The sequence below is a fragment of the Canis lupus genome, chromosome 22 (assembly GCF_003254725.2).
Source record: "Canis lupus dingo isolate Sandy chromosome 22, ASM325472v2, whole genome shotgun sequence".
NCBI classification, from domain to species: Eukaryota; Metazoa; Chordata; class Mammalia; order Carnivora; family Canidae; genus Canis; species Canis lupus.
Genome location: NC_064264.1, coordinates 4,525,173 through 4,551,182, shown reverse-complemented (window position 1 = coordinate 4,551,182; position 26,010 = coordinate 4,525,173). Strand labels below are relative to the sequence as shown.

At 47.1% G+C, this 26,010-nt stretch overlaps 1 protein-coding gene across 4 annotated transcripts in view; it reads left to right on the top strand.

Moving 5' to 3' along the window:
- LRCH1 (leucine rich repeats and calponin homology domain containing 1) overlaps window positions 1–25,642 on the top strand; it is a 205,983-nt gene extending 180,341 nt beyond the window's left edge. For 2 of the 4 annotated variants that reach the window (XM_025478295.3, XM_025478297.3), the window contains 3 exons: window positions 1,606–1,743; window positions 6,353–6,430; window positions 23,089–25,642. In XM_025478295.3, coding sequence (XP_025334080.1) covers window positions 1,606–1,743; window positions 6,353–6,430; window positions 23,089–23,199 — 327 coding nt within the window. In that variant the 3' untranslated portion in view covers window positions 23,200–25,642. Of the gene's footprint in view, window positions 1–1,605; window positions 1,744–6,352; window positions 6,431–14,957; window positions 17,078–23,088 lie in introns of those variants that run through there. The other 2 variants (XM_025478293.3, XM_025478296.3) reach the window with 1 other exon arrangement.
- Window positions 25,643–26,010: the final 368 nt, after the last annotated feature.

Genomic DNA, 26,010 nt, shown 5'->3' with positions numbered 1-26,010 from the left:
AAAAAAAAAAAAACCCTTTTGGACAATAGATGCTTTACTCCAGCTAAGCATCCAAAAATACTGTGGCTCCACCCTTATCCATGCTAGCAAAGATGAAGCAGCTAGACTTCTACACCTGCTGAATGGTGTCAGAGAAGACCAAGACATGAGCCAGGAGTTTCATCCCAGCTAGCTGGGAACAAGCCCTTCTCCTCCCATGGCATCAGTGGGGACCACTTGGGAGCCTGGATTTCTACCCACATCCAGCAGTAAGAACCTCCCTCCACCAAGTCAAATGAGACCAAATGGGAAGCATAGACTTCTGCACTCACCCAGCAGTAACAAGGTAGTAATAACCCCCCTTTCCCTGCCAGAGAACTGTCCAAAAAGGCCAGTTAAAACAGAGTTTCAGTGGGATCCAGAGTCTAGTAACGTAATTAGGCAAATGTCCAGGTTTCAACAGAAAATCACTCATCCTACCAAGAACCAGATGATCTCAAATTGAGTGCAAAGAGACAGTCAACAGGGACGGCTGGGTGTCTCGGTGATTGAGTGTCTGCCTTCAGCTCAGGTCGTGACCCCAGGGTCCTGGGATCGAGTCCCTCATAGGGCTCCCTGCAAGAAGCCTGCATCTCCCTCTGCCTATGTGTCTGCCTCTTTCTCTGTGTCTCTCATGAATAAATAATATCTTTAAAAAAAAAAAGAGAGAGAGAGAGACAGTCAAGAGATGACAGCCACAATATGGCAGAGATGTTAGGATTACCTGACAAAGATTTTAAAGCATGCATGATAACCATGCTTCAACGAGCAATTACAAACATGGTTGAAACAAAGAGAACAGCAGAGCACCATAGCAAATAGAGAATCTCAGTGAAGAAATAAAAGAAATAAGAACCCAGGAAGTAAAGGACTGAGAAACACATTATCCATAACAAAAAGCCAGGTGGAGGGGCTCAACAGCAGAATGGAGGTGACAGTGAACTGGACAGAAACCAATAGAAGTTACCTAGTAACTTATTGGAAAATAAGCGAACAGAGTCTCAGGGACCTGTAGGAATATAGCAGATGGTCAATATTCATGTTCTGGGGGCTTTGAGGGAAAGGGACAGGTCAGGGTGGCCCAAGGTGACCCTTGGGTCAAGGGAACACAGGATCTCTGTATTATTTCTTGTCACTGAGTATGAATTTATAATTATCTCAACATAGAAAGTTCAATTTTTTTTTTAAGGAAGAAAAATTGATTTCTCAGCTAAAACATAATCTAAGAGAGAAACATCCCTTAATCCCTCCTCTGCCCTTTGGCAGCCCTTTCAGAACCGATGGTAGACCTGCTTTCTCTGGGTCACCTCATTCCGGTTTTATATTTCATAGGCTGAGGCAACATTGAACTCAAGAAGTAATCCCAGTACTCCTTTCACTCAGTTTACTAAACATTTTAGACCCAGCTGAACTTTCCTGTAACAGAATTTTTACTATAATGCCTTCTAAAAAAAAGAAAAAGTAAATGTCAGTGTTTGCCCGATGTTCCCATTCTTCTTCCTTGTAATGAAGTTGGTAAATACCTGTGCTCGTATTTGACTCTCAGTTGCCTGAGAACGACTGGCTTCCTTCCGATTCCTCCCGCAGAGCATCGAGATGAGACTCAAGGTCAGCCTACACGAAGACCTGGGGGCCGCCCTCATGGATGGCGTGGTCCTCTGCCACCTGGTCAATCACATCCGCCCGCGATCCGTCGCAAGCATCCACGTCCCTTCCCCAGCAGTCGTAAGTAACTCCAGACAAAGGGAAACGAACTTTCACGTAAGGCCAATCCTTTGGGGACAGTGTTGCTTGTTAAAGATGCCAACAGGGTCGCCCAGGACCTCAACAACCAGATGAGAGGAAAAGAAAAAGCTTTGAATGAAGCAACATTTTGACCATTTATATTTACTTATAAATTACCTATAAATACATATAAATATGTAAATGACCGAAAAATAATTTCTTTCCGAAGTAAAGCAAATCCGTTAAAGGAATTACTACTGGTCAGGGCGCTAACCTTTAAGGCCATAAGGACGTAAAGATTCATTTCTCACTAGGGGTCATTTAAACAATGAGAAGTCTTTTCCAGAAAGCTTTTTTGGTTGGTGGCTTCTCTGCTAAATGGAATCTGCTTCCTTTATTAGTCACTGAGGATTTTAGGATGACTCGGAAAAGATGTAGATTCTATGTAAAATGGCATTATTTTAAAAAGAGATTTTGTTTATTTATTCGAGGGGGGAGCACAAGGAGAGTGAAGGGGCAGAGGGAGAGGGAGAAGCAGACTCCCTGCTGAGCAGGGAGCCGGGTGCGGGACTCGATCCCAGGATCCCGGGATCAAGGCCTGAGCCGAAGGCAGATGTTTAACTGACTGAGCCCCCCAGGGGCCCCATAAAGGACATTTTCTATAACCTGTCAAGCCAGAGGTTGGCCAGCCAGGCATTAATTCAAGGATTCCTTGATGCCTTACTTTGCTCAGGGGGACACTGAAGGTACCGGGGCAGTAGTGACAAAAGTTGATGGGTGAGACCCTGCTAATAAACTAAAAATCCTCGTCTCCACTGTGGGTGAGATGAGGCGGGCCCCTGGGAGCCTCTGCCTGTAGGTCACAGAGCACGTTTCCATCCCCAAGAGAACTACAGAGTCACGTTCACCGTCCTTCAGATGCGGGCGGGCGAATCTGGGACAAGCTTGTCTTTGGAGCCCAGTTGGGGGTTCAGGCAGGTAGAGAAGAAAGGAAATCCTGTCCACACTGGCTGATCCTTAGGAAAGGCGGAGGGTGGGTGACGGGCACTGAGGGGACCACTTGATGGGATGAGCACCGGGTGTCATACTGTATGTTGGCAAATTGAATTCCAATTAAAAAAAAATTTTTAAAAAAAAGGAAAAGTGGAGGAGTTTAAGGGCTAAGAAGGCAGGGTTTGGGTTCAGACTCCAGATCCACCCATAAGCCACAGTGGGCAAGAATTTAACCTGGGCAAGAATTCTCTGGGCGAGAATTTAACCTCTCTTTAATTCGATTTGTTCTCTCTCACGGAGATGTTCTTGTGAGCACGAATACCGGCCAGTGGCTTCGTTAGTGTTTATAGAACAGATTTTCAGAATTCAGAGCCCCTAATTCCGAGGCACAGTGCTCATAGAATATCAGGTAACGAGCGTGTTTCTCCCTCTGTCACCTGCAGGAAAGGCTCACAGTGACATTATTTCTTTCCTCCTGGTGGCGGGAGACATTGGTCGAGGGTTCCCCTCTCGCTGTCGGTCTCCTCTATATCGCACAACATAGTTTTCCTTTGCAAAACTTTACCATTTTAGCTCAGAAATCATGGGAGGGGGGAAAGGTCAGTTTGTCTTCTCTTTTACATCAGTCTCTAGCTTGATTGAGTTTGGGCAGCCAGGTCTGTCCTGTAATCCAGGATGAAACTTTCCAGGGTTTTCTACAGATGAGGTCCACGCTGCCAGAGAGGGGTCTGAGCCATACGCCCAATTCTCATTTCATTTTTTCCCAAATTCTAAGAGAGAAACCGTGACTCCTCACAGCTTCCGATTTGAATTCACGGTTATATTATTGATAGTGAGTAAGAACCATGTATCTGAGCATTTTTATATTTTATTAAGCCTCCAGGGGAAATGCTGCATTCTTTTCAAAATCTTTTGGTTGTCAACTTCCTTTCTTTTTTAAAAAAAAATTTTTTTTAAGATTTTACTTATTTGAGAGAAAGAGTGTGAGCAGGGGGAGGGAGAGAGAGACTCCCCGCTGAGTGTGGGGCTCCACCCCGGGACCCCGAGATCATGACCTGAGGCAAACGTTTAACCACCTGAGCCACTCAGGTGCCCTTCTTTTTCTTTTTTTTTTTTTTTTTAAAGATTTTATTTATTTATTCATGAGGAGCACAGAGAGGAGAGAGAGAGGCAGAGACACAGGCAGAGGGAGAAGCAGGCTCCATGCAAAGAGCCAGATGTGGGACTTGATCCCGGGACTCCAGGATCACACCCTGGGCTTCAGGCAGCACTAAACCGCTGAGCCACCCGGGCTGCCCCCTATTTTCTTTTTTAAAATAGATTTTTTTAAATGAGAAAACAATAGGAAGTAATGTCCAACTAGAGAAAATAGAGAAATGCAGAAATTTTAAAAAAAGAAAAAACTTTATTCCATAAGCCAAAGACCACCACTGTTAACATTTTGGCTTCTTTACTAACCACTAGCATCCTTTCTGCATTTAAGTTGTTTCTGAATTAATGAGCTCCTCCTGTATGCCATTTGGTAGTTTTTAAAATTTATTAAAGCCTAAAGATTTCCTCATGCCATTAACGTTCTCCAGTAAGTGTCCATTTTAATGACTGTTAATATATCTTAGCTCAGGTTATCGGGTCATAGTTTTCCTCTAGAAATATGGGCTGTTTCCAAATGTCCACTTACCAGACATTCTTCGTGGGCATCTGGAAGCACCCTTGGAGCAGCCCAGCCGTGCGACAGCTCTGGAACCTGTGCTTTTGGGCCTGGTGTACCCCGTCGTGGCCACTGCAGTGTCTCAGGGGCCGTGCTCTCCCAGGAAGGCTGCGCCCTCCCTCTCTGCAGCTCTCCTCACCTCGCAGCCTCACCGGCTCCCATTTCTCCTATACTTCAGTGTCTACAGGAGCCACGCCATCCTTGACCCCTTAGAACCGAGTTCGATTCTTTTCCTTGGTTTTTTGCTCCCTCAGGACATCTCCCAATGAAGACCTCTACCTACTATACTCTCATCTTCTTTATTTTATTTTTTTTCCTATAAATGAAGAATAGTAGATTTTGAATATCAGAATTTTGGATTTATTTTTTAAAGATTTTATTTATTTATTCATGAGAGAGAGACACACAGAGAGAAGCAGACACAGGCAGAGGGAGAAGCAGGCTCCATGTGGGGAGCCTGATCGGGACTCGATCCCAGGACCCCAGGGTCACGACCTGAGCCCAAGGTAGACGCTCAGCCGCTGAGCCACCCAGGTGTCCCTGTCATCTACTTACTTACTTACTTACTTACTTACTTACTAATATTTCCAACTAGACCAGAGAGCTCAGCGACCATGAGGGTTGTGTGTTTGGCTTCCACAGGTGTGCACTTAGCCCCAAGTGGGGTATATGACCCAGAGCTAACGCTCGGCGTGCACCATCGTAGTCACACCAGCAATGCAGTGGATGCCTTCCCTACCCACATTATTGTCAGCATCAAGCCTTCGATTTTTCATTCAAGAAACTGTTGTGTGGGTAGTAAGTGCTTTTCTGACCTAAACCCAGGCAACAGTCGTATAGTGGGCCCTCCCTCACTTCCAGAAGTGGGAAATTCTCTCTGTGTAGTTCACCGACTCTACTGGGTTGACCTAATGATTGCGAATGGCTTGGGCGTCTTTGGAGTTTCAGAACAGACTCCCCCACCTAAATAATGAGTATATGAAGGGAGATAACGGGCCCGGAGAACTGGAGAGACAAATACTAGCATCTCAGAATGATGAGCAGCTCTCCCCGTGGTACCCCCTTTTTAAGGGAATTAAGAGGGAAATATTAAAATTCAACAGTACAGTTTTAAACCTACCACGTAAAAATTAAAATGTATGAATCAGATGTACCCTTTTCTATGCCACACCTTAGAGGTGATCTGTAACCACAGTTGATTGGGTCCTGGGCATCCCAGCATCTTTATGCTGTTTACCCCTGTGTTGCCTCTTTTCTTGTTAAACCCGTTGCTCTGGTGGGAAGGAGATTAATTGACCTCCTGAATTTAACCCTTCATACAGAAATCTATCTGCTGATGGGAACGATTGATGCTTATGGCATATTTGTAGATGAACTGGAGCAGATTACACAAGAGTATGCTAAGCGTGTGTGTGTTTACACAAATACGCAGAAATTTGCATGTATGCACATACATTATACACGTAAGCACACATGCAGAAATTCTGCTTATATAAATATCTATGTTTGTACATATGTTGTATAAATGTACGTGTGTACATTTTTTAAAGATATAATTCTAAGTAATATCTACACCCAGGGTAGGGCTTAAACCCACAGCCCCAAGATCAAGAGTTGCATGCGGTACCGACTGAGCCAGCCAGGTGCCCCATTTACGTCATCTTTACACACACATACACATACACACATCTACAGTGTCTGGAAAAATATAATCCAAAATGTTAATAGTTCCTTCTCTCTTGGTGGATATATCTGGATGATATTTATGGTCTTCTATTTGCTTGTATATTTTTTTTTCCTCTAATGAACGCGTATTGCTTGTGACATCTTGAAAGTTTAAAATTTAACCTGTTACTAAAACTATTTCTCTTTTAATTATTCATTATTTCTGCGTATTTGTATTTATAGCCCAAACTTAGCATGGCCAAATGCAGAAGAAACGTGGAAAACTTTTTGGAAGCATGCCGAAAATTAGGAGTGCCAGAGGTAATGTCAAACTTATCCCAATTAACTATGCTTTGGTATAGATTTCATTTCACATATGTGTTTGAACCCACCAATGGATGCACAGCTTTGCACCTCCTTTTTTAGTCTCAGCCCTTTCTTGGGGAATAATATTAAATCAGCTATCTAAAATTTTAGTTTAAATTCCTCTATCTCAGTGAGATTAAAATGGCTTATAGCTGTATGGTCAACACTGAGGGAAAAGGGAATATCATTCATTTCAGGTTTTGAAATAAATGCAAAATTCCATCCTTGAGAAAAACCTGTAGTTAGCTTGATTCTCTACTCCAAGAGCAGAAATGACTGTGGCTGCAGTGAGCCTTCTGGCAGGTTCCATAGGGTAGAATTTTGGAGCTGTTGGTTTTCCTTACCCGTGGCTCGTAAGCAAAGCAGACCCGTAACTGACCACTAACTAGTTGGTTTCCGTTCCATGTGGTTGCATTTTGGGGTATGTGGACCAAAATAGTCAACACTGAAAACATCATAATTATTGTTATTATTATAATCAATCATTACCAATAATAATAACAATGTATGTTGCTATGTAATTTGTTATCTGCGGTTCCATTTCCCCCGTTAGTCCGCCGTAGACCCCACTGGCACTCCCTGTAGCTCGCCCAACTGTGCTTGGCTACTTTCTCTTTCTCCTAAGCTAAAGCCCCAGCCTCAGCCTCAGCCTGACGGCTAATCTGGGGCTTTTAAAGACTTTCCTGTTAGTAACATACAATGATTTCTTAAAAAATAAAAATAAAATTTAAAAAAATAAAATGATTTCTTAGGGAGACAGAAGCCCAATCCACTCAGAATTTGGGGGCAAGTTGATAAGTTTATCATCATTGTGGTAAACGGAAGTGGACAGAAATTACATTATAAAAATTTTTTCTTCTGAATTTTCTAATATGCTGGGATAAAGTAACTATAAACCGTCATGAAATAGTGCTTATGAGTATCTGAAGGAATCACATTGCATCGTAATCCTACTGAGTGATAGGAGTTAGGTATTGGACCCTTGAGAAAGGCTTAGTCTCCCTCCCTCCTTCCCATCTTCCTCTTTTTCCCCTTATCTTTCCTTCCTTCCCTTCTTCCCTTCCCTCCTTCCTTTGCCTCCCCCCCCCTCTATCTTTTAGCTTATTAAGGTTCAAAGATGAGAGGTTAGTGGTGCCATTCTTAATCTTATTTGAAGACAAGGAAAGAACTACATAAGCATCATTATGTCAGAACTATATCCTTTAAGAAAAGCTTATAAATTCCTGTTTATAAAAAGAGTGTAATCTTCGTATGACGGACTAAATGTCTGTGATCAATCCAGACGTCTTTCAACGCTGTTAATCTGTGTGTCTGTATTGCATGTGTACGTTTTAATATTGCATCTACGTTCTTGGTGTCAAATATTTGTGCAAATTCTCATACACAAACTATTATTAATGGTTTGACTCCATCACAGGCTAATAAGATTTCCATGCGCGAATCAAAACTATCATACCAAGTTCCAGAGGATAAATTATCTGTGTCTGTGCTAGAAAGCACTGATGAATTACGGCCTCATCCCCTGTGACACCTTTAAACTCATCAGATTTTTTTGGGGGGGGGTTGCTTATGGTGATACAAAACGAAATGGAAATGTCCTTAACCGAGTGTTGTGAGTAAAGGTTGGCTAATTACAATTTTCTCTTAAGGTAGGGAAGAGAAAATTAAATTACCGTAATATGCAGAGAAAAATTTTTCATCATTTCTGAATTATGCCCCTAGCGAAGTGCCCCTTGCACTAATCAGCCGTTGGTAATTTCGGAAGAAGATTGTGTTACGGGGAATGAATAACCTTTTTTTGCCAGGGTCCCATTTGCCAGTGCTTAGTAAGACATATATCACTTAGGCTACCTTTGGGATTTCTTTTTAAGATTTGAGGTGAGATTGCAGTTTTGCATCGTGTGTAACGTGCACGTGTGGTTGCGTGCACGCTTGTGTGTGTGTGTGTACATATATATCCATCCCCATGGATACGCCAGTAGCATTTTACTGGTGACTAGTGTTACATTAAGCTTTGTGCTACCAAAGTCTGTTGGTTAGGTAGCAATTGAACTTCTTAATGAGACATGTTAAAGGAAGGAAGGAATATTCTAGTGGAAAATTAGAAATTGCCCTTGGAAGACGATTGGCAAATCATCCCGTACACTCGAGGGAACTTAGTTTCATCTCACAGAATGCATGATTGGAAATGAGCAGCTCTTTTAATCAGGGAATGGCATAGTGAGCCGGGGGAGGGGGAAAAACGACCCTCTTCTCCCTCAGATACGCTTCTTTCCCTACTGAAGGGGATTATGTTTTAACGTGTATGTGGCACGCTGCAATTAATTATTTGCACTACAAAAGCAATTCTCCCACAAGCCTAAGCGCATAAATTCTCCATTTACGATCAGACTGGTACCTAGAAAAACAGAGAACCGATACTGTTAGGTTTTCTTAATTGCATCACACTTAATATTTGGGTAACAAAATAGGCCTTGATTACCCAGCCCCAAATATAGTTAATTCCTTGGTGTAAGTTTTCCCGCTCTCTTCTCCATCCCTTACTTACCTACTCACATACCCTTGTAAGTCCCAGAGATCTTGAGATCTGTATCTTATAAGCTAAATGCTGACAATGATGAATCGTCCTGTAGAGGCTGAAGAGTCACAGCCGTGGTCTAAGCTCTGGGTTTCTTGTCCTTTGTAATAGGATCACTGTTTGAAACCACCAGGCTTCAGCGTCAGCGTCCGCCCCTTATGTGATTTCTGCACATTCCTACATGTGCAATGTATTTGCTGAACAGATTCAGTTAAATTTTTACAAATAAAGTCATCTGAAGGGACGGAAGCAATTTTTAAATGGTTCCAATGGTCATAGTTTATTCCATTTTCATTAGAAGTCCCCATGGACACCGTCACGGCCATATGCCTCGGGTCCGTCAAGGCTCACGATGCGTCTTGCCCTTTGGTAGAGAGGTTCTGGTGCGGCTCGCCTGGAAATGTGCCTCCTTCCCTTGGCCGCATCCAGAATTACAGACGGTGTAAGCAGCCGGTCAGTGCCTTCGCAGAAGGTTAGCAAATGGGGACAGGGGAGACAACTCCAGACCCCTGGGTGTTGTTTGTGACGTTGCTTAAGGCTGGATGGACACCCTTGGCTCCTTACGTGCAGGGGAACAGACAGGACTTGGGACAGCAGCTGCTACTGATGGAAGGACGATGAGATCACAGGAAGAAGTTAGCGATAGGGATCTGCAGCAGTTCTGTTGGGGTGACCGGAGACTTCCATGCCATCAGCCGAGAAGGATTTGGGGTGAGGTAGAGGCTAATGAGATAGAGGTTTGCCTCAAGGAGATGTCCTTAAAGATGAACCAGAAGCAGCACTTGGGGGCAAGCTTCTTTCTCAGTGGAGGGGATGACGTTCCTTCCCATAGTTATTTCAGTGGAGATCATTTTTCTCCCCACTGCCCATTTCTGGTGCACTGGGGGGGAGTGTCTTGGTTTTGGTTTGGGGGACCAGTCCCTCAACTAAAGGGACACAAACAGAGTGACTATAACCCTGAAGGAGAAGAGCGAGTGGGTGAAGGGGATCTGTGAGCAGAGGGAGGGAATGCACAAGGTGGGGGGTCAGTTGTCCCTTCCTGTGCTGTTAACTGGTTTTGAGGCCGACTCCTTAAAATTAGCAGTGGTTAACTGCGTATTGAGGACTTCCTTTACGTGCATCATCTTAAATGCTCACCGTGGAGGGTTGGGGGTCAATATTTTATTGCCACGCTCCGAGGAAACTGCAGTCCAGAGCGGTTTAATAATTTCCTAAGCTCACGCTCCCAGCTGGTAGCTGCAGAGGTGGCGTTGGAACCCGGCTCTCTGTGACCCAGTTCCTCGCCCTGCAAACTGCAGGTGTTGGACTTGAGCAGTAAATTCAGGCCACGTTCTTCAGAGCCCTGGAGTCTTTCGAATGGCCGGCACAGCAGGTGAGGCAAAGCCAAGGGGGGAGACTACAGACCGTTCCCGCCCCCTCGCACCCGCCAGAGCAGTGGCTCCTTTGTCCATAGCAGATACTGGCTTCCCAGCTCATATTTTCTTTGGGGGGAAAAATGTATCCTGTGGCTAAACATAGCTTGAAAGTCATCAGGGTACTAAGATTCTCCAAGCTGTAAGATTCCGTGAAAGCTCCCCTGTATCCTGCAGCTCCACAGTTGCTTCCCCTGCTTCAGGGTAGAAGAGTGAACCACAGGTGCATCATGGTGCCTTGGAGAACCTGGGATTGTGTGAGGGTGCCAGCGCCCTGCAGAGCCCCTGCGGGTACTGATGCCAGGAGTCAGACTGTGCAAAGCCGCCTTTGACGTCTGGCGCAAGCATCAACTTGATCTTGAAGACAGGCCGACCCTTGGTGGGCTTTCGAACGCCTGAGGATATGTTCTTTGTGTCCCCCAAGAACCTGACTTCAGTCACAGTCATGAGGCTGTTATTGGACACACTGAGGCTTCTTTCCTTGGCCTCTAAACTTGTCATAGAAGATTCATGGTTGGCTGTGGGGGGTTTCCAAATTGATCCAAATTTCGGGTTGTTTGGGGCTCTTACTAGTGTTGTCGCGGGTCAACAGAAACCTCTGATTTATGAATCATTAAAAATATTCGAAAATAGATTTTTTTTGTTGTTCACCAGGGAAATTTTTCTACTCTGTTTTCAGTAAGTAACCTTGGCCTCAGACCTCTGTAAGGAGCAAGGTCCTTAACCTAAGAGACATGCCGTCTTTAGAGGAGGAGGGAACTTATAGGAAATGCGTTTTGTGCCCTTCATAGTCCTTACCGTCTGCAGAGGGAGAACAGAGAAGAGGATGAAGGGCAGCAGCTCCAGGACAGGTTGGCGGTTCCGGGCCCCCACCTGCCCTCCCAGGACTGGAGGGTATCCCTCGGCTTCTGCATGGGCCAAATGCAGTTAAAAGTAAAATCCTGGAGTGTGTTCGGATTCTAACAGATGTAGTGGGTCATGTTGACGTTATTTACGGCTGAGTCTTCTTTAATACTTTTCATATTTGCCTTTTCTTGTTTTTCTTTTTAATTTATTTTTTTATGATGAGATACAGGGTCTGAAGGTAACAGTAGTCACTTCCCTACTGTTGCTGAGGGTTTAAGGAAATTTGTAACTAATATGATTTTTTTTCTTTATTGACATACATTCTGTAAATTGAAGCTACTCTTTTTCGTTGTTGTTTTAACCTTGAGAACGGGAGAAACGAGTTCTCCCTCTTTGAACTTTATGTCTGTCTTCTTCCCCCTAATCAGTAACTTGAGCCTCAATTTAAGTCATAACTAGTAAAAGCTTTTGGGGGATGGGATGAGATTATTATTACAAAGCTTTGTAATTTTCTATTCATACTGGTTAATTCTGAGGCCGAAGAACCAGAGGGGCAGATGGACACATTTACCATTTTAATTAACAGCAATTTTTAAATTCATAATTTATTAAGAAGGGTCCATCTCTGGTGTGTAAAATCAGGCACCCTTCTTCCAGGTGGTTTGTGTTTATCACTGAGAATGTAAGACTCCTTTCCCGCCGCGTGTCTCCTGCTGGCAGGGTCTCTGAGGTCAGCAGTCCAGCAGCCTTTCATCTGTGCATTGTTGAGAATAAACATTTTAGAAGCAGCATCTTTAATTACAGTTCTAGGTAAAGTGGCTCACTGATAAAATAGTTACCCTGTAAGTCCATAAAATTGATATAAATTCTCATATATTTGGAGAAAATTCTGGAAGCCCTGCATTACCCCACTCCCATCAGATTAGGACCTCGTCTGTCAGCCCTTTAAAGGTTCAGAATGGCTGTCAACATTCCTGAGCTTTGTTATCTGAGATTTTAAAAAATACTTTGCAAGTATGGTCGCCTTAAAAATTAAAATATTTAAATACATTGAATATATTCTAAATCTCCTAGAATTTAGACTCTGTGACCATCAGAACATTTATAAACCAGACCTTTTCCCTGACCTGTCTATATTCTGTTTGGGGGAGCTGGGCCAGTCTTGAACCCAGAAAGCTTCGTCACACATTCTCGTGTTGACTCTAAGAGAAAGTGGTCGTTCACCTCTTGGGGTTGTGAATTCTGTTCTGCGTGGTGGGGATTAGCAGCCACACTTGCCTGTGAGGACTCTGCGTGTATTAACTGGGTTTACTTCACTTTTTTTTTTTTTTAAGATTTTATTTATTTATTCATCAGAGAGAGAGAGGCAGAGACACAGGCAGAGGGAGAAGCAGGCTTCCTGCAGGGAGCCCGATACAGGACTCGATCCCAGGGCTCCAGCATCACGTCCTGGGCCGAAGGCAGGTCCTAAACTGCTGAGCCACCCAGGGATCCCCTTAACTGGGTTTTTCAAATGCCCTACCGTAATTACCGATGCCTTGTAATACCGAGTGAAATTTTGCCCCTTATTAAATTTTCTTCCTCAAAAAAAAAAATTAATTAAAAAAATAAATTTTCTTCCTCTTCAGCATTTTCCTATTTTAATTTTAAGATAAGAAATGTATAATCTCTTAAGTCCCTCTCATTACGACTGTGGTTTGGTAGGCACAAGGGGCAGAACATCCGTTCCTCCCAGGGGTTTCAGCCCTGGTTCCTAGCCCAGCGTCCCTGCAGGGGCTGCTCTGATGGCTGTGGGCTGTGGGCTGTGGGACAGGTCAGCGTGCAAGTCTCAGAGGGCCCCCTGCACCCTGCACTCCCCCGTTACGGTGATTTCAGCTTTTACCTACCAGACAATCCTAGTTAGACCCACACCTTTCCCTTTAGAGGCCATGATTCAGTCTAAACCAACCACCATGGACTGTGGGTCTGGGCCGTCCCCCACTTGAATCTGAATAAAGCCCAGAATCTGTGGCGTCGCAAAATTAATTCCAGGAGGAGGAGGATGGTCTGTGCTGGCTCCCCCGTGCCAGAAGTGTGCTCCTGAAGAACACTGCAAGGACAACCCGACCCCAGTTCTTTGGTGGGGAGCAGCCCAGACATTTCCATAGGGTTCCAGCAGGTGTATTCAGATAGACACCGGAGCTGGAATGATTTGCTTTTAACATGGAAATACCCACTTTTGTGGAAATCACTTTTCGGTTTGTGGATGCCTCCTGTCTTCTGTCTGCTTTGCTCAGATTTCACTGGTTAAAGCACAACATTGCAATAGAGAATTCTTATTGCAATAGAAACTTCTTTCCTTAGATGTTTCCCCACCTGCTAATGCTCGATCAGCGTCTCTCCCCCAGTGAAATCAGATCTGTGTGTAGCTGTTTCCATTCTCAGGAAAATAACAGTGGTAGTTTGATTCCTCCAAATCCACTGAGAAAAGACGCGTGATCTGAACAGATAGGACATGACTCAGGATCTTTAAAAAATCTTAAGAGCAGCATCTCTACCTTCATAAATTAACGTAAGAGTAGAATGTTTTTGCTCTTTGGCACCCCACTTGGTACCATAATATTCCTATTTATCCGAGGGCACCGAGCTAACTTCAGGGGATAAAACAAGTCAGCGTCTCTACCTTAGACTCAGCGGCTCTGGGATTTGCCTCTGCTTAGCAATGAGGCTAAAATAAAGGGCAAAATTGTAGCAAAGTATGTTGTAAAATACATATTGCACGTGTTTTAGATGCTTCACCAAATTCGAACTAAAGCTGCATTTACGAAATAGAAATATCAATTAAATGATCACTTAATCCTATTAATTAGGATTAAATTATAATCTCCGGTGACGTTACGCTGGGGTCATTTCCAGTTCAGGAGCCCAGTGTATGAGGAGGCCTTTGGCTTCCTGACGGCAGCAGATACTCAGAGGCCGACCCAGAAGACCTGTGCCCCCGACACACCTGTACAGAGGTGAAGGCATTTACGTAACAGCCCCACGCGGGCGTCTCACGTTTTACCCCAACCGCACGTCTAAGTTAGGAGACCCCCCCCAGACTTTGGACCCCCGTGTGGCTACAGGTGCACGAAATGCAGGGGCCTCTGTGGCACGTGCGGGGACATGTTTGCAGCCAGCATTCCCCAGGGTTTATGAGCCGCCCTAACCCGGACATGGCTTAGGTGACCTTTTAGGGAGGGGCACTTTGGTGCCCTCGGTGTTGAGGCTGAAGAATGCGTGGGGGGCGGTGAGGACAGGTGGGGGGCCGCCCTGGGGGTTCCCATCTTTCCCGTAGGTCGTGTCCTGAGTGCCCCTAGTGCAGAAAGAGGTGCTGACTTTCGTGCCATCGGCGAGCTCGGGCTGCCCTTCCCCGGGCCCGCTGTTCGGGCGCCAGGCGGGGCCTGGAGGGTACAAGGTGGCACCGGACCCACGGACTGCGCCCCGCTCCTGCAGCGGCGGGTGAGGCAGTTGCTGTCGGTGCGTGGACATAAGGGATGGCTCTTGCCATTTGCTAGGAGGCAAAAAAAAAAAAAAAAAAAAAAGTGTGCATCTTTGCAGCTGCTCCTCGGCGGATGTTAACCGTGTGCACTGTCTCTTTCTGTCCCGATGGCTGTCCCCGGACTAGGCCGACCTGTGCTCTCCGTGTGACGTCCTGCAGTTGGACTTCCGTCACATTCGAAAGACTGTTGGCGCTCTGCTGGCACTTGGGGACAAAGCCCCACGACCGAGCTCTGCCCTCCGCTCCAGGGACCTTCTGAGCTTCTGTCTTGTCCATATTCTCTTTGTCATTCTGGCCTTGGTCACTTACCGCTGGAGCGTTCTGGCCGCCTAGCGTCTGCACGCGCCCCCCGATCCGTCTCGGGGACCCCCCCCGCCCCCAGTGACCCATTAGCCGGCTCTCGGGCCAGCCGCCAGGTGCCAGGCCCAGGCTTCCTCCCTCCCGCTGGCCAGGGGGGAGCCGAAGAGGGTTCCAGAACAGGAGCAGAGGGGCTCTATCAGCGCATGGAGAATGTTTGGATGAACATTCAAACTTCATTAAGACATGTGCAATATGGCAATTTTACTGGGGGTTTTAACCCTATCTAAGATATGATTGCTTGCTGGGGCTTAGCAACAGGGTCCAGCTCACATTTAGCACTAATTAAATACTTGATTGAATAAATGCAATTCCAAACAAAATACATTCAAATGCTTTCTAAAAAAAAAAAAATCAATATTTAAAGGCCTTTCTATTCTGGCTAATGACAAACACAATAAGGGCAGATATAATTGGCTGATTTTATACAGCACTTACATCTTTTAGTCCACAAGTATATTATTAAATGATAGAGAACATCTAATACAACCATTTCTACAGAACTAGGAAATACATTTCTAAGAAAGAAAGATTTTACAGACCCCATCTTTTACACCCAACCCCAACAGTCTACTCCAGCACTTGGCCGTCGAGGTGTAGGAGGGCCGGCTGGCGGAGGAGCTCCGAGGCTGGCATGGGGCCCCCAGTTCGGCTCATAATTGTAAGAATCCCCTGATGGACAAGCTGAAAGAGCCCATCGCGACTGCCTGCCTGGCTGGCCATGCGGCTGGATTCCTCCCTGCTTCCTGCAGCCGGGGCTGGGAGGGTGGCTCCCCTCCACCCAAGGGAGCCCCTCTGCCCTACAGCATGACCCCCCCTCCAGCTGTGCAGTGGGCCACAAGGGATCAAGGGTCCCTTGCTGTCAGAGCACCCCCTGGAGGCTTCGCTTGCAGGTCACCTCGCGCGTATTTTTACTTTTTGCTCCTTGTTAGGTCTGCCCTGAGCTCTAAGGAAAGCATGTTTCCGGAGGGGATTTCTATTTTTAAGTACAGTCATGGGTCGTTTTGGTTTTTTGGCTCCATCACATTGTAACTGCAGGTCAAGAGTGTGATGGATTTGACTGTATTTTCTTTCAAATAAAGCCATGAGTCATGGAACATTCTTGATCCTAGGACTTGGGTCACGGTGGCCGGAGCCAACAATAAGATTGGCTCTTATTTTAGAAGAATGTAGTTTCCCCAACAACGTGAAATTTCCCTCGAGCCTTTGATGCCCAGTGACATTAGCAAGCTGCTCCTGTCTTGAGGAAGCTTACAGGGTCACCTAGTAACTCTATCTGCTTTGGGAGCAAAGTGATCCGTTTGTAACTAAAAGAAAAGAGAAAAAAAAACATTAGAATCTTGTCTTGGCCAAGACATTCCTGGTTCTGGGATGTCTCTTCCTAACATGAGAAGGCCCTCCTCCGTGGCTCAGTTCTCCCTACGCTCCACCTTACATCCAGTTGCCAAATACTATTCATTTCTTCGCTTTGGGAGATGATTACGTTAACTTCTTCGAGATAAGTTTCTAGCTTACTGAGATGTGAAGAGTCTATGTCGACGGCTGCTAAGAAGATAATTGTATTTTTCCGAACACTTCCACGAGCCCAGAGGGACTTGAGAATATGGAAAACCCACATAGTCAGAAGACTATTTATACGTATTCTTTGTGGCTAAATCTTAGGTCAGGTTTTCTAACAGGTAACGTTCTTTAGGTGAAAGCACCTTGTTGGGTTACCTGAGCGGTTTCCCTCCTGATTCTGTGTTGACTGGGGGAAATACAAGGGGTGTGGACGTGACCCGGTTAACCTGGGCTGTGTGTAAGGAACCCACAAGATGTACTCAACCATTGTGGGCGCCACCTTGTGCTCTTCCACCTGTAACACAATAAAGTCCCTTTGTGCAAAGTCTCACGCGCACCCTGAGCCATAAGTTGTCTTCATAAATACGTTTCGGGTGATTATTCCACGTTTCCATCAGCCCACACCGATACGCTGATTTGCACCCCACCCAGAGCAGCTCTGCGCTTCCATCTGGCTCTGCAGTGCTCTGAGGCCTCCCTTAATGATGGCTTCTGTTGGGTTTTGCTTTTTTTCTTCTTTGGGAGGGGTGGGAAGAAGAGAGCAGACTCACAGGGTGGCACCTGCAAGAAAATTCTATCCATAGCAACTGGGTAGAGCAATCACGTGAGATCAGATTTAATTTTCAGTGTTGACTTGACATCATTCTTGGGCTATGTTCGTATTTCAGCTCTGGCTCAAAGGATTCTCTGGATGCACTTTCATTTCTCATGTCGTTAATGTATTTGTATCCTACCGTGCTGCCCCTCTTGGGGTCTGTTGGATGGTATCTCTCTCTCTCTCTCTCTCTCTCTCTTTAAATCAACCAGCAGAACACAATTAATTTAGCCCTTTGGGCACAACTTGGAATGAACTGTCTTGTCCATTGTCAGGCTGTTCATTTCTACTCAGAATATTAGGCCTCGCCATGGTTCTTCCCCGAGGTACCACCCACCAGCTTGTGTGCTTGCGTGATGTCTTGCTGTCGGAGAGCTGCTCGGGGATTTAGTTGTGTGATTGAGATGTGCACCCCGAATCTCCTTCCTCACATGAGAAACACCATTCTCCCACTACTTCCTTCCAGTGTCTGATAAAAAGAACCACCTGTTTATTCATATCCTTTCTTTGAAATAGAAGATTGGCTTTCTCCAGCTCCTCCAGTTGCTGGCAGGTCACCACTCAAGTGTCAGGATTTCCACAGTGCGTCACAGCTGATGTATGGATTGTTCCCTCTGGGTGTTTTTTTTTTTTTTTAAGATTTTATTTATTTATTCATCAGAGACACAGAGAGAGGCAGAGACACAGGCAGAGGGAGAAGCAGGCTCCATGTAGGGAGCCCGATGTGGGACTCGATCCTGGGACCCCGGGGTCACGACCCGAGCCGGAGGCAGATGCTCCACCGCTGAGCCCCCCGGTGCTCCTGTTCCCTCTGTTTATGGATTTGTGGTTCACACGCGGCTCGCTGTTCTGGGCAAGACACTTAGGGAACGAGGCTGGTGGAGAGAAGGCCCTGCAGAACCGAACGTAAGACAGCTGAGTAGGAATTGCACCAAGGAGATAGGTAAGAAAAAAGGCACTGGATACCCTGAAACCACTTATTTGTGAGAACTTAAATTGAGTGCATGGTGGCTCGGGTTATCTCTCGAAAATCCATGCCGCGCTGGAAAGCCAACACACAAGGACAAAGGATGTTTCACCTTCCAGGGTAGAATAATGGACAGAGGAGCGAAACTTCAAGAGCCTTAAAAAATTTTTTAAACTAATTAAATTTTAATTTAATTTTAATTTTTCAAGAGCCTGAAAGTGGTTTGGGATTAAGTGGAAAAAAATATTTCAATATCATTGTATTTCAAGAGATTTGGGTTTAGAATTAGGCTTCGGGTTCTGAAATCAGTTCTCAACGACCAGTCAGAGATGCAGAATATACACTTTTTTCCCTCTTTGAGACTATCCGGGTCCAGTTCCGTGGCTTTTCAACGTGATTTCCTTTGTGCCTGTGTTCGTCTGTTCGTTCTTCAAATACTGAACGCCCTCTTTGAGTAAGGCTCTGTGGTAGGTCTTGGGGATTAAAAAAAAAAAAAAAGTGACCATGATGGCGTGACCAGGTCTTCAAAACTCTTGCAGTCTGGACCAGGACTCAGCAAAATCTTCCCTGTAAAGTGGCAGGTTGTGAACACTTGAGGCTTTGGGGCTCCGCAGTCCGTGCTGCAGCTACCCCGCCGTGCTGTTAGCCGTCCGCAGGAGCCACCGATGACTTGTAAAGGGACCGACGTGGCCGTGTCCCAGGAGCCTCCCTTACGGAAGCAGGCTGCGGACTGAATTGGCCTGCAGGCGGCCGTGTGGCCCCCCGGCCTGGTAGACAGACAAAACCGAATTCAGTGTGGCTCGAGATTCTGGAAAGCCCGTGGCAGGGGATCCAGCCCTGCAGGCAACAGGTGGCCTGCGAGGCCCTCCTGGTCCTGGGATGTTAAGGCGAGACCTGGAAGATGGGTAGGCGCGGCCGGGGAGGGGTGCGGGTTAGGGACGGGGGAGAGGGCGGGTGTGGGGGGCCATGGCGTGTTCCGGGGGGAGGCTCCATGGCTGGGAGGCACAGGGACAAGCCGGCCTCTCCGTCCGCGGGAGCTGCCGCCGTCCCGGTCCTGCGCTGAGCCCGGGCGCCCAGGTGGCACACGGGGCCCTGACGCTCTCTAACGCTAGGGCGTCGCGGGCGGTTGTGCTTGAGGGACAGTCACGTCGGTGGCAGGAGCTGGCGTTTGAGAAGCACACGGAACGGGCTGAGATGCGCTGACCTGAATGAGGTCGCGCGGGGCTGTCGGGGAACCCGGGGAGCACGGAAGGGGCACGGCCACGCGGTGATGCTCCCCCCGGACGCCTCCTGCCGGCGCGGTGTCCCGTTGTCTCTGGAGACAAGCCCGACGAACCAGGTGGCCCGTCCCCGAGCCGGGGCTTCTCTGGCCCCCACCTAGCTGTGCATTTGATGGCACCTGCGGGTCGGGTTCCGAGGGTCCAGAGGCCTCCTCCCGACCCGGGGCCCAGGTGCTGGAGACCGAGCCCCGGCTCCGACACAGACGCGCGTCCACATCCCGGGCCTGGGCCTGCCGCACGGCCCCCAACAGGGTCATTTAAACTCTCCGCGTCTCCGTTTTGTCGTAGCCGTAGCGCGACCACCTTGCCCGGCGTTGGACAGAAATGAGCAACGCAGGGGAGCCCTGGGTGGCGCAGCGGTTTAGCGCCTGCCTTCGGCCCAGGGCATGATCCTGGGGTCCCGGGATCGAGTCCCACATCGGGCTCCCTGCATGGAGCCTGCTTCTCCCTCTGCCTGTGTCTCTGCCTCTCTCCCTCTCTCTGTGTCTGTCATAAATAAATAAATCTTAAAAAAAAAAAAAGAGCAACACAGATCTGCAGCATTGGCCCCAAGCTTGGAGGGGGGGGCGGGCGGGGAGCTGAATCTTCCTGAGGCAGCAGGTAGTGTTGACGGCCCGCCAGCCTTTCCCAGGCCTGTGCGTGGCTGTGACCCGAGGCGGGCGCATGGGGACCCGAAGCCCCATCCCCGCGTGACATGCCACTCTGTGACTCTGTGCTGGAAGGTGCTGGAAGAGGGAGCACGGATGGTGCCACCTTCCCAGGGAAGGCCCCAGGCTCCCCCAACGGTGACGGGCGTGAGCACGGCGAGGGCAGGTCGAGGTGGCCCGTCCCCGTCCCCGGTGACCCGGCTGTGCGGCTGCAGCCCGTGGGTCACGTCCCCGCGCCCCCGTGGCACGCGCAGCACCCGCTCCGGGAGCCCGGAGACCGGGCAGCTGCGGAATGCCAGCTGGAACGCTCCGGGACACGCGGCCTGCGAGAGCTGAGCCTCGCACGAGGCCCCGGCCAGCTGGGTCTTCGCGCTCCCCCCGCCCCCCGGAGCCCCCAGGCCCTCCCAGCCCGGCCTCGAGCCTGCGCCCCCGGAGCGGCCCTGCTCAGCGGGACCCGCGCGGTCATCAGGGAGACGGGTCGCATCGCACGCAGGGCTTCGTTTAGGGCATCGGCCCCGTGGAAAGCCTGTAGTGCGCAGAGTGTAGCCCCGTGAAACGTGAGCTCCTGACTCAGGAGCGCTCGGACTAAACATGAGCAAACGCCGCGGAAAGGAGCAAAGGGTCTCTCGGGCCGCCTGGGGCCTTGCCTCCTCCTTTCCAGATTTCCGTTTGCGGTCCTCGCCCGGTGTTCGTGCGGCTTTTCTCCGTGATTTATTGAACTCCCATGTCATATAAAACCCTTTGTAATTTGATGCAGATACTTTTTTGGAGTTTGTTTATTTTTGAACTATTGTGGGTTCCTTGACACATGGCTTTGAACCTTAAGGCGATCCATCGTTTTTATCTTTTGTGATTTTTATATCTTTTTTTTTTTTTTTTTTTAAGGCTCAGAAAATTCTCCATTTACTTCTACGGGAAAATGCTAGACTATTTATCTCATTTTTTTAAATTTATTTTTAATTGTTTATGATAGACATAGAGAGAGAGGCAGAGACACAGGCAGAGGGAGAAGGCTCCATGCAGGGAGCCCGACGTGGGATTCGATCCTGGGACTCCAGGATCGCGCCCTGGGCCAAAGGCAGGCGCTAAACCGCTGCGCCACCCAGGGATCCCCTATCTCGGTTTTATTAGGAGAGATATATTTTTTAAAAAAAATTTAATTCTTTAATTCATTTGAAATTGCTTTTAGCATATGGTGTAAATAGAAGACTTTTTTTTTTTTTTTTTTTTTTTTTTTTTACCCCTGAGTAATGCCTAGTAGTGGGAGCTTAGCCATAATAGTGGCCATTTGTAATTTCCTACGAAGCCAGATGTCACCTGGGTGCTGTGGAGATCATAAGAATGAGGTAAACATACCCCTGCCCGTGTGGGACCAGCCTTAGCAATGACGTGCCAGATTGAGGTGCTTTCACAAGCCCATGACAGAGGGTCCCAGGAAAGGGTCTACCCTGATGTCTGGCTGTGGCATGCCCATCCCGGCCTAGGACACGGCTCAGGACTCCCAGCTCAGCCTCCCATCCTTTCTCGGGTTGACATGTGGCCGCTAAGTTGGCATAAACCCAAATGCCCACCCAATATGCCATTGACAAGACAATCCTATCACGTGAAATGATGATTAAAATTGTCCTTCGTCGACATGTGGCCATTTCTTACACCTGGTGCCAAGTACCATCTGAGAGGCTCTGAACTTCCCGCGAGTTAGGGAAGGAGGAAGGATAGTGGTACGAAGGCAACTAAGAGTGTAGGAAAACACCATTTTCAGAGGGCGGTTCAGTTTGCTGGAGATGTCATGGTGTGTCCTTGGAAGACCCAAGAGCACAGCGCCTGTGCCTGAGCGCTCTGCGCGGAGGAAGCCGGAAGATCTGGTCCCTCAAGCAGGAGTCACATGAGATGAAGCAGAACTGGCCAAGACCCTGATCGGCCACCACCGGGGCGGGGGTGGGGTGGGGTGGGGTGGGTTGATTATCTGCCTTGACTTGTATGTACCGGCCGTTTCCCAAGAGCAAAAACACAACATGAGAAAATAACAGGACATTTGTGTCTTTGACAGTTTTATGAAAGAGTCCTAAAAGAGAGACTGTTGAAGGCCGTGGTTAAAATTACTTACTTACAAGGCTGTTCGTAAACCACGAAGAAAGGATACCAGTCCCGCAGCGTACCTCCATTTCAGAGATCACAGCAAATAAAATCAAGGTTTATGGTCGGTAGAATGGCGCACGGTCCGTATAACCGCGTACATCAGTTCCTTTAAAATGTGTGAGAGGCTGTTTGCAATTTTGCTTTATGAGAACGTAAGCCACTATAATGTTGGTGCTTGATTTCCACCTGACTATATAGCTCAGTTATTTAGCATAAAAGTTTTTTTTTTAAATCTTTATTTATGATAGACATAGAGAGAGAGAGAGAGAGAGAGGCAGAGACACAGACACAGGCAGAGGGAGAAGCAGGCTCCATGCAGGGAGCCCGATGCGGGACTCGATCCCAGGACTCCAGGATCACGCCCTGGGCCAAAGGCAGGTGCTAAACCGCTGAGCCACCCAGGGATCCCCGATGTTTTTTTGTTTTTTAAATATTTAGATCGATTGCATATTTCAAGATGATTGGGAAACTTTCTGGAACAACCCCCCCACACACACTTGGGCAAAAGTGTTATTTTCTCTGCAAACACAGAAAAGGTCTTTGCCAGTGGGTCGAAGGCAAGCAAGCAAGGTGGGGGAGCGCCGTCTGGGGTGATCAGAGGGGCGCGTAGGTCAGAGCTCAGCTTAGCTCCCGCCAGTGGCGTCTTCTAAGACATTATGGTTACATTTTGGTCATCGAAACATTGACATCGCTGTGTTCTTGTCCCTTTTAGGAGAAACTGTGCCTCCCCCATCACATCCTTGAAGAGAAAGGCCTGGTCAAGGTGGGCATCACCGTTCAAGCGTTGCTAGATGTAGCGGTAACGAAGGCTCTGTTCACATGAAGCCAGCTGCTCTCCTCTGGGTCGGTTCGGACTCCCCTCTCTTCAGAGATCCTGCACTCTGCTCTCAGCACCTGCTCTCCTAGCCTCCCGCCCACTGCCTGTCAGGTCCCTGGCTCTAGATGCATTGGAGGGAGGACGTGAGGGGACATTTTTCTGCTTTTCAGAACTGGCCTCCAGTGTTAAGATAGGAGAGATACGTACCTTGAAGCCAGGGAGGGAGCTATCTGTGAAGAACTGAGCAGCACATCAATGCCTTTTACAACCTCCTTCATCCCTTCCACGCTCACCTACTGCCATTACCAAAACACCAAGCACAACCGTTCTTTGCAACAAGATGCATTTGTTTTACTCAAACCAAACTTGTTGGGTATTTAGTGGGGGGAGGGGGACTCCATCAGGTTTTTCACCACCAAATTTTTCAAGACGTTTCTTGAGACCATTGCCTTTTAAAAAACTATTTTCGACATACAAAAATATTTATATGAATATTATTTATTAGTGAGTTCTTATTCATCCTTTGGATGCAAATTGTAAATTAGGAAACTATTTTATTACTGCTTTTTTGTGGTTAAACACTTTATTTTAATATTATAAATACTGAATTATTTTCTATCCTCTTTGGTGTGCAGTAGTTCTAGGTCTCAGTAATCATGTTTTCTGGTGTATGTGACTCCGCAAAAAAAAAAAAAATTATGCCAAAAATAGGTGCTTCTGTGATAAGAACTATTTTCTGGGGAGGCATTATTTACACTTTGGTTTATGGAACATTGGTTTTATTTATATTTCTGCATTCCATCCAGTTTCCTACATTCCAGCAGCCCTGTTGTCCTCTCATATAATGAACTGACTGAAATCAAGAGAGCACCCCAAAGTTATTTGTAAATAGCTGTGATGGAAAAAAAAAGGCACATTAAACTTGAAGACGAAATGTGAACAATTATTTTTTTTTTGGATTCAGACTTATTTTGCTATGCACAAAACATTCACGTTTTTTAACACAAAGAAGTAATAAGTGTTAGCGTCCTGTGTCTTGAAGTATAAGTTTTGCACTGTAACCTGGCTAATGAAAGAAAGTCTGGCACCAAAGGTAAATGATAAGGAAATGGTATAGGAAAGTAGAGAGAAATAAAAAGTTTATTGTTTAACCAAAAAGTTTGTGTAAGGACAGCTTTGACCGAGTGAGCGAGAACGCATATGGCACATAAGGACCCGGATCAGGAAACCAGCACTTCTCACGACTGCCACTCTTAAGAGAGGAAACGATGTCAGAGACGCAGACGTGCCCGTTTTACTGTAACTTGGTTGGCGGCTCCCGTAGAGCACTGCAAGCCTCACTGTGGCTGGTGTGAAAGCACAGAAGTAAGTCAGCCGGTCGGTCGGCGGGGCGGCTGCCAGCCACCCCAGGGCAGGCTTAGGGGAAGGCTAGGGCGGTGGCGTTTAGAGACCCAGTGGCCTAGAGAGGAGGAGGTTCAGTCAAAACACGCCTAGAGAGGATCCAGCAAAGGGAAGGGGCCTGTGTTGGCTCCAGGGATTCCCATAAGGCGTCTCAGACACCACCGCCTGTTTTCGGCGGTTTGCACGCGATCTTCGCCCCACAGTGACTCATCCCCCGGTCATTGGTCTTTTAAAGTCTTGTGAAGGCTGACTGCAGCTTCCCTTCTGTGAAAAGCCACCCTCAGTTTTGAGAGCAGCAGCTGCCACATTTTATAAGACAAATACAAGGGTGAACGCAAAACACAAGACACCAGGAGGATGGTTTGCATTGAACACAGGCTAACACGAGTCGACGCCCCGGCCGCCCTCCTCTGTGGGCGAGCAGCGGGGCCACCGGAGATGCTCACTTGGCTTGGCAGCTAGCAGTTATTTCCTATCAAACGTACTGTGCACTTTAACCTAACTTAAAATATATTTTAATATTTTCTGTACTGCACAAAAATACCTGTTTTGTCAAATAGCGTAATGATGTATAAAAAAAAAAAGGCATTTTGGGCAAAGAGCGTATTCACTGTCAACAACATGCAAAGGTCGATGTAGAAATAGGAATTCAGATCGCCGCGCCTTGAGGGACATTCAGAACGCAGGGTCCTGAAATATTTTTTTATGTGTATATATATATGGCAAACATGAAGCTCTGTAATCCTTGTTCTTAGAGATTTTTTTTCCGAAATTAAAATATTTCTCTCGATATTAATCTTCAGTATTTTTCTTACAGTTGGCTGTATAATGCAAATGGCTTCAATATTTTTGTGCAATGGCTTTTTGCCTCTTCAGTGCTAGTCCTTGTATGGCTAAGACGTCTTCAAGATGCCTGTACACTGTCTATATGTGCAATAAGACGTGCATGGCCAGCTGAGAGTACCGTCAGCGGACGGAATGTACATAGTGCAAATATCCTTTCTTTTATTATTTAACAGCCATTAAAACTTTGAATTTGTACAAACCATCTGCCTGACTCAGCCCTGTGATGCAAAGGTCGACTGTAGTCACAAAAGAAATCCTAAGGTGTCGTTGCTGAAATGGACGCTAGCAATTACCCGGTGGACATGTAGGAGTGTGTGGGTCTGTAGTACATTTATACATTTTTTTGTTTGACCTTTTTTTTTTTTTCCTCCCAAACTACAATCTTCCCCGGAGGCTTCCCCACCAGCCAGCGGGCAGAAGCCGAGTTGCTGTGGTGCGTGGAAGCGGGGCTGTGGCCTCAGGAGCCTCCACCTGGCCCTGGGTGGCGGCCAAGGGTCCCCGAGGGTCTCCAAGGGTCCTGCGGGGCGTATCCTAGAAGCACAGGCCGCATCCTTCCTCTGCACCCGCCTC